This window comes from Camelina sativa, chromosome 13, assembly GCF_000633955.1.
Source record: "Camelina sativa cultivar DH55 chromosome 13, Cs, whole genome shotgun sequence".
In the NCBI taxonomy this organism is placed as follows: Eukaryota; Viridiplantae; Streptophyta; class Magnoliopsida; order Brassicales; family Brassicaceae; genus Camelina; species Camelina sativa.
The window spans coordinates 23,661,426-23,669,297 of NC_025697.1; the positions used below are offsets into that span (position 1 = coordinate 23,661,426).

The 7,872-nt window shown below is 36.6% G+C and overlaps 2 protein-coding genes across 2 annotated transcripts in view; one reads left to right on the plus strand and one right to left on the minus strand.

Annotated features, from left to right (window-relative positions):
• The window catches only part of LOC104737708 (shaggy-related protein kinase theta), a 4,777-nt gene extending 1,826 nt beyond the window's left edge, over window positions 1–2,951 (plus strand). Inside the window, exons 2-13 of the mRNA XM_010457949.2 lie at window positions 5–271; window positions 361–453; window positions 610–669; window positions 766–1,038; window positions 1,164–1,238; window positions 1,326–1,382; window positions 1,467–1,607; window positions 1,726–1,776; window positions 1,859–1,954; window positions 2,038–2,121; window positions 2,210–2,312; window positions 2,484–2,951. Of these exons, the coding sequence (XP_010456251.1) occupies window positions 5–271; window positions 361–453; window positions 610–669; window positions 766–1,038; window positions 1,164–1,238; window positions 1,326–1,382; window positions 1,467–1,607; window positions 1,726–1,776; window positions 1,859–1,954; window positions 2,038–2,121; window positions 2,210–2,312; window positions 2,484–2,560 (1,377 nt within the window). The 3' untranslated portion in view covers window positions 2,561–2,951. The remainder of the gene's footprint in view (window positions 1–4; window positions 272–360; window positions 454–609; window positions 670–765; window positions 1,039–1,163; window positions 1,239–1,325; window positions 1,383–1,466; window positions 1,608–1,725; window positions 1,777–1,858; window positions 1,955–2,037; window positions 2,122–2,209; window positions 2,313–2,483) is intronic.
• On the minus strand, window positions 6,520–7,863 carry LOC104738562 (probable serine/threonine-protein kinase At5g41260). Its single transcript, XM_019235040.1, has 4 exons — window positions 7,669–7,863; window positions 7,422–7,574; window positions 7,177–7,287; window positions 6,520–7,096 (listed from the first exon to the last, which is right to left on the minus strand). The coding sequence occupies exons 1-4, from the start codon at window positions 7,861–7,863 to the stop codon at window positions 6,845–6,847; spliced, it is 711 nt and encodes a 236-aa protein (XP_019090585.1). The 3' UTR covers window positions 6,520–6,844.

Genomic DNA, 7,872 nt, shown 5'->3' on the forward strand with positions numbered 1-7,872 from the left:
GAAGGGTGGGGACTATGGGATGAAGAGAGCCAAGCTTGATCAAGAGAACGACAACTTGTGTGCTGATCCAATGCAGGTTGACCAAACTAGTTCTTCTTCTTCTTCTGATATCAAACCTGACATTTTCCCACTAGAAAGTGTTGCTGGAACCTCAAATGGCCATCCTCTCTCAGATAAACCCGTCGATGATCATCATCATCATCATCAGCTCCCTGAAGTTATGACCGATATGAGGATTCGAGATGACCGAAATGCCTACCGCGACGACAAGGTGAGTTGCTTTGCCAGTTTTTTTCAATATCATCCCCTACCTCTCTATTAGCCATCATTTTGCTCACATCTCCCATTGGGGGCTTGCAGGAGATGGAGACAACTATTGTAAACGGCAGTGGGACTGAAACGGGACAAGTTATTACAACGACTGTTGGGGGTAGAGATGGAAAGCCTAAGCAGGTTTTTTTTTTGCTGATTTGCCATTTTGTGTTTGTGAAAAGCTATTAATCATTTCTTCTATGAAAAGATGCTTTCTCTATTCACTTCTCTTCTCCTCTTCACAGTTAGTTGGGTGTATCTTTACTTTTTTTTACCCTTTATTACTTGTTATTACAGACAATCTCATACATGGCCCAGCGAGTGGTTGGAACCGGCTCATTCGGAGTAGTGTTCCAGGTAGTTGGATATCTTTTATAGCAGGAACAAAACTAATCCTTAACTTTTTTGTCGTGTCCGGAATTTTTGACTTCCTGTCTGAATTTTTGGGTTTAGGCCAAGTGTTTGGAAACGGGTGAACAAGTTGCAATTAAGAAGGTTCTGCAGGATAAAAGATACAAGAACAGAGAACTTCAGATAATGCGCTTGCAAGACCATCCCAACGTTGTGCGACTGAGGCATTCTTTCTTTTCAACAACTGACAAGGATGAGCTGTATCTCAACCTTGTCCTTGAGTATGTTCCTGAAACTGTCTACAGAGCATCAAAGCACTATACCAAAATAAATCAGCATATGCCAATTATCTTTGTTCAGCTCTACACTTATCAGGTGAGTTCTTTAAGCTCTCCACTTAATCGTTCCTAGTAATCTGTGTATAGCAAGCATAAAGCTTCAGATACATTGAAATTTATAATTTTGCTTATGTTGATTTTGTCCTTTCTATTACATATCAGATTTGCCGTGCGCTGAACTACTTACATCGCGTAGTTGGGGTGTGTCACCGTGACATCAAGCCACAAAATCTACTGGTATAGTGTAAATTCTTTCTGCTTAAAAGGTTGTTAAGCCGTATATATGAATATTACATTGATTCTCTTATGATGTGGCTTTCATAGGTCAATCCCCAAACTCATCAACTAAAAATTTGCGATTTTGGAAGCGCAAAGATGTTGGTATGTTCATTTTATTTTTTGAAGTGTTCTGGTTGATGGGTTGTCTTTTCAACAATGATTGCTAATACTATTGTGTGTCTTTAGGTGCCAGGTGAACCGAACATATCCTATATATGCTCCCGGTACTACAGGGCCCCAGAACTTATATTTGGGGCGACAGAGTATACCAATGCCATTGACATGTGGTCCGGCGGTTGTGTTATGGCAGAACTTTTACTAGGCCAAGTGAGACTTGTATATTTTAAAGTTTAGATTATGGTGAACTGGTTTTTAATTTATTAGTTGCATCCTAACTTCAAAATCACATTTAATCTGATTTGAACTGTTGGTATTCTACCTGTAGCCACTGTTTCCCGGGGAAAGTGGCATTGATCAGCTGGTGGAGATAATTAAGGTACTTATGATCATCCCTCGTTTTCTTTCATCTCTTTTCTCTATTTCATGTGTACTATCTTACTCAAGTGTACATCTACCAGATTCTTGGGACGCCTACAAGAGAAGAAATACGGTGTATGAATCCCAATTACACAGAGTTCAAGTTTCCTCAAATCAAAGCTCATCCGTGGCACAAGGTTTGTGAAAATAACCGCAGGTGCCGCTTTGGTGCATGTGCATGTTCAAATGAAATCTAATGTAGCACATAACTCCTCTTCAGATTTTCCACAAGCGAATGCCACCTGAAGCAGTAGACCTCGTCTCAAGACTCCTCCAGTATTCGCCAAACCTTCGGTGCACTGCTGTAAGACTAAATCCTATTAGACACCACAAAACTATATAAGGCTGATTTAGAATTTTCTAAGTTCAAAACCCTTTTTCCTTTTGGTTAGTTGGAAGCTTGTGCACACCCCTTCTTTGATGACTTACGGGACCCGAATCTTTCACTGCCAAATGGAAGAGCTCTGCCTCCATTGTTTAACTTCACTGCCCAAGGTCAGCCCATGAATTATATTTTTTCTAGACAAAAAATTGTGAAGTAGCTATTAGCCAGCTTTGTTGAGAATCACAATCATATTGTGAAGGGTAGAAATTGCAGCAGAAAAAAAATAATTTTTTGATGGATTGGGTCTCATTGATTTTGTTGCCATGCATTTGAATGTTCAGAACTTGCGGGTGCATCAACAGAGCTGCGACAGCGTCTAATTCCAGCGCATTGCCAGGGAACGGGAAGTAGCTCTTAGGATCATTTATAGTGTGTCCAAATCCAGCTTTCTATCTCTCCATCTATTTACTGCAAGTGTGTACATCAATTTTGAACCACTTCTGCTTCCAAGCTTTGTGGCTGGAGGAATGTCTGGAAATCTGCATGCCGGGACCCTAGGAGATGTGAAATAACTGGGGGGGTTCATGGAGCTTCTTCTGACTGGCTTCTCTCTCTCTCTCTCTGTTTGCTCTCTCCTTTCTCTCTTTTTTTTTTGGCCACCTTCACTTTCATTTTTTTGTTGTTTCACAAATCTGACCCCCTTATATGTTTGGTGTATCATTATTATATGTTTGTAATCCATCAAGATCATTTCCCTTGCCGTAATATCGCAAGCTTGTTTTCTAATAAGATTCAGTTTTATGTTCATACCCAAATTGGATTTTCTGTGACAAAACAACTCTACAGATGTTTTGTTATCACTTGATTTCTTTTTACTTTTTGCAGGAGATTTGTTTTCACTTTGACTTAAGATTTTTGTCGAAGTCGATAGCTGTCTTTTAATAATGTTTTCACTTCCGTCTCGATGAAACTTATAAACCACTCACTTCATGTAGTCATCGAAATTAACCACCGTAAGTAACCACCATCGTGGATCTCACTCACAACAGACTCAAACTTCTTCAAAAAATTGTTTGCCCAAAGTATTCTACAATGCAGCATTCGAGCTCCCACTTCTCCTTGTCTACCACCAACAAGAAGGATCACACTTACCAAACGAAAAATCTGATGAGCAGAAAACATATGTTGATTATGCGCAAAAACTAGGGAAGTTGGAGCATAACTGGATGTTGATTGATTCTCTCCAATGTTATATAGATAAAAAGTGCTAGAAAGTACCTCGCGGAAGTTCCATAGCTGATTATGCAAGCAACTTCAATATGGTGAAGAACAGAAGCTTGGTTGAGTATTAGAAGCTACATACAATAACCGAATTATTACGAGGCATCCAACGTAAACCTCATTCTCTCAAGCAGTATCCACATTGAGTAGTTCTGCCTAATTATTTTTGCATTACAGTGTGGACGCAAGTTAATAAGATGTCTAGTGGATAAGCATGCAGTTACCTATCTTGGGATTCACAAGATAGAATTAGAAGTCTTTGAAGGAAGGGATAATGGTGTAACCAGCAAAGTCTTCTATGACTATGAGATTAACCTTTTGCAGTAGCTGTCCTGTTTTCAGGACAATTGATCACTGCCTGCCAGCGAAAAGAATCATAACGGAACTCTAGTTCCTGTCTTCAGCTCAACCCAAACACTAAATCCTAGCGACTGGTGATCAGTAAAAATTACCTAAAGATACTCATCAAAACCAACAGATGACTAATATCTAAATCATGGTATTTATTTCAGTGGACGAATCTGTCTGTATACAATGCACGTATAGAGAGATATTAGAATCCAACAACTTGAAACTATGACACACGAATCGCAGAATTTCTAAAAGTTTTACTGCAGTAATACCAATCATTAAACCAAAAAGTTTCCTATCGAATAATTCAATTATGGTTTCCGAAAGAAAAAAAAAATAACTTTTGTGTTTTTATACTACTATGATTTTGAGTGAAACTCGGTTAGCAGTACCTTTTCTTTTTTATCATAGGCTAAACTTACCAAAATAAAAACTACATCGATCCATGTCAAGTCTTGTAATAAATATATAGCTAATATATTCCTAGGTAAAGGCTAGAGCAAACAAAAATGTTTTTATTACTAGGATTTAACCCACGGTACACCACGGGACAATATTTTTAATTTTAAAATTTATATTGTATTTATTTGTTATTTTATTATTATTTTATTAATTTTAAAAACATAAAATTTTACAGGTATTTGATATAAGTATTCAAAGTATAGATTTTTGTAGTGTTTTCAAGATTTTAACCGTGTGGTATATGTATAGTCTAGTAATATATTTATCACCTGGTACACATCTAAAAATGTCACCAATCCCACTCTTATTTAACCCGCAATACACCGCAAGATAATATTTGGTTATTTAACCCGCAATACACCGCAGGTTAAATTTGTTACTCAAATGATGTTGTGTCATTGAAACGGAATAGGTCCTACAGTCACAAACATCTATTAAAATGGATTTTGAGATTTTTATGGGATTAATCATTTAATGCTTAGAGTTGTTTTAGGAACAAACGGAATGTATATATCTTTTCAACCTTTGTATGGCAATAAACGTTTAAAATTAGGTTGGTTTAAATAGATCTATTAATTGACTTTCTACAAATGTTATTTTAGGAAAATCTGTAGGGGTTAATAGATGTTATTAAGATATTTATGGCAATGAACGTATCAAATTAGATCGTTTTAAATAGTTCCATTAATTGAGTTTCTACGAAATGTTATTATAGAAAATTGATAGGGGTTAATGTTGTAAATAAAACAAAGTAATTAAGAAAAACTAAAAGGGCATAACACAAAATATACTTCAAAAATGTTAATATAGATTTGTTACGAGAAAACAATAAAATGTCTTACTAGCAATCAAAATAAAAACCATACATTATATTTTAAAAATCCCATTAATATTACTGCAGATGATCAATGTTGGTCCGTAGATTTAAGTTTTCAGATTATGTGAGAACGTATTATTATACAACAAATGGCAAAAAAAAACCAGCCTTCAAATCTGACAAAACCGTGGACAACATTGCCAAAAAGCAAAGAAAATTTAAGAGGGGTATTGAACTTGTATTTTAGAGGATTTGGTGGGATTTTAATATTTTAGAATTTTGAAAGATTTGAGTGAGAGTTTAGAAGATTTGAATAGTTTTTAGAGTTTTTCTATATATATAAAAAAAAGAATTGTGATTCGGTGAGATTTTACTAATAAATTTTATGAGATTTTAGAATATTTTACAACATAAGAAAAGAAAATTTGTTTCCAATGATCTCTCAAGTCATCCTTGTTCTCAGGACAAAATTCACATGATGACGTCTCTCATGGCCCGATTATTATCAGAGCGTTCTCCATCGGCCTTCGGGGTCAACCCATTGTTTTTGTTAATTTAAAAGATGAAACGAATCACAGCTACTGAAAACATATATCTAACACGGAAATCAATCGTTTAAAGATGATGAAGCACACAAAAAAATGAGATCGGAGTGAGATGAGATGTATAAACTCGGCCACGTACGTAGGTAATCTTATCGTTTGTCCAACTTACAAAAAATCATATATATATGATCATCACATGCACTAAAAACATAGCCAACCAAAAAAACTGCACATACGTGTTTGATGATCATCACAAGGATAAGAGAAAAAGAAGATTTGGGTGCGTATGTTTGTTGATTATTGTGTACTGTGTTTAGTGGTGCAGCGGGTGGATTAACAGCACCTTTAGAAGAAATCTTATAAAAAAAGGGAAGAGGAAGAAGATCTTTGAAATTTTTCAAATTTTCATCTCAAAAGGTGTTATTCTCTGGGTCACATTTGATGACTAAAAAAAAAACAATTGTCTTTCAGAATCATTCAAAGTAGCAATTTTAAAAAGTTTATGATATTTTGAATAACAATGGATTTTAAGTGAAATTTATAAATCATTGATTGAATAACAAGAGATTGTGAATTATTTTATATGATTCTACTTAAATCTTAAGTTGAATAACATAGGATTTCAATAAATTTTTAAAAATCATCAATTGAATAACTAGTAATTTTAAGAATACTCCAAAATCTTCTAAAATACCAAATTCAATACCTCCCTCTAACATTTCACTATCGTAGAAGATTTTTCTAAAATGACGTAGTCTGAAGAGTCAAAAAGTCTACTATCTTTTTATTTGACCTTTTAAATCATTATGGATAAGGGCCAAGCAAGTACAACAAACTTTTGGTAAACACCTTTCGCTGTGGAATGTCTCTTTTCTAAGCGAGAGTCCATCCATACATGGGGATTGATGAGTGTGTGACCTATGGATTCAAAAGACATAAAATCTCTTTATGGTTTCTCCAATAAAGGTTTTATCTAGTACATAAAGTTTCTTCAGAAAAATGGATTTCAAAGCCAATAAAGGAAGTGCCTCCTTCAATTCAATGCCCGTAAAAAGAGGCACAAGAAGAGCAAAACAACCTCAAACAACCCCAATCATCTCTTCAGAAGAAGAGGGTCTCATTTGGCATCCCTCTTGCGTGTTTTCCCCATCATTTGTGCTCAAAAGATTCAAACCCCTTTTTTACTAGGTAAGATGTTCTTTCATCTTTCCCAAAAGATGATTCTTCTTTAAACACACTATATATGTTACTTCACTCGAGAACCTGAATTCCTCTTTGCTTCAAGGTTCGATCCCTCTTTGAGTGCGATTTGAGACTCCTTCTCCATCCCCAGGAAAGCAAGGGAAGCAGACTGCAGATATGACGCGATGTGCCACACGGGAGAGATCACTTGAGCCTGAGTTGCATCATCTAAAGCTTCTTTCGGCATGTCACTCATCAGGTAACACAGACTACGGCGAGCACACACTGTTGGAGAGATCATTCCGCCATCAATAAACTGTCAAAGTTTCAAGAAAGGAATCAGGTTCATCCTCTGTGTGTTCGTATACTTCATTTTTAAGTGCAAAAAAAACTGACCTGCGTGTAACACTCAATAGCCTCTCTAAAGTCTTTTTGCCTGAAAGCCATATCACCCTTCTTCGAGTTCAAAGACTCTTGCATCTGGTCTGTCCACATTTGAAACGAGAGCTGCATTGCCAAAACATCGTAACGCAACACCAATAAGTGACCACATGCATTATATCAATACAAACCTCTAGTTATCACCCAACACTATTAGCTTATGAAACCATTCTTTTTCCCAAGTTAGTCCCAAAAGATACCTCATTGGTGACACCCTCGTCGTCTTTGTATCCAAGTTTATCCAAGATCTCAAGCATAGCAGTCAGGTCCCTTCTTGAACAAGCCTCACCAAGAGGGGACAGAGGAGAGACTGAACCACTGTGCGGTAGACCCATTAGAACATGAGACGGGACCTGCAGTTTTTAATACAGGGAAACATTTATCTTGAGTAAACAAACAGAAACTCGGGCTTGATTATTCTGATGGCTAAGAAAATAAAATTGGAACCTCTGTTTCCTTCTGAAGAGGCGTCAAGGCAGTCACCAATGATTTCGTGTTTGGCCGCTCACGAGCTTCGTATTGAAGACAACGAGACGCCAGGCGTACTAGCTCTGTGCCATCGCTGTCAGAGAATTGCCCATCTAGGCAAGAATCTGTTAGTGTCTGAAGATTCCTGTCTCTAATCAGATCAAGGGCCTGCATAAAACAGAC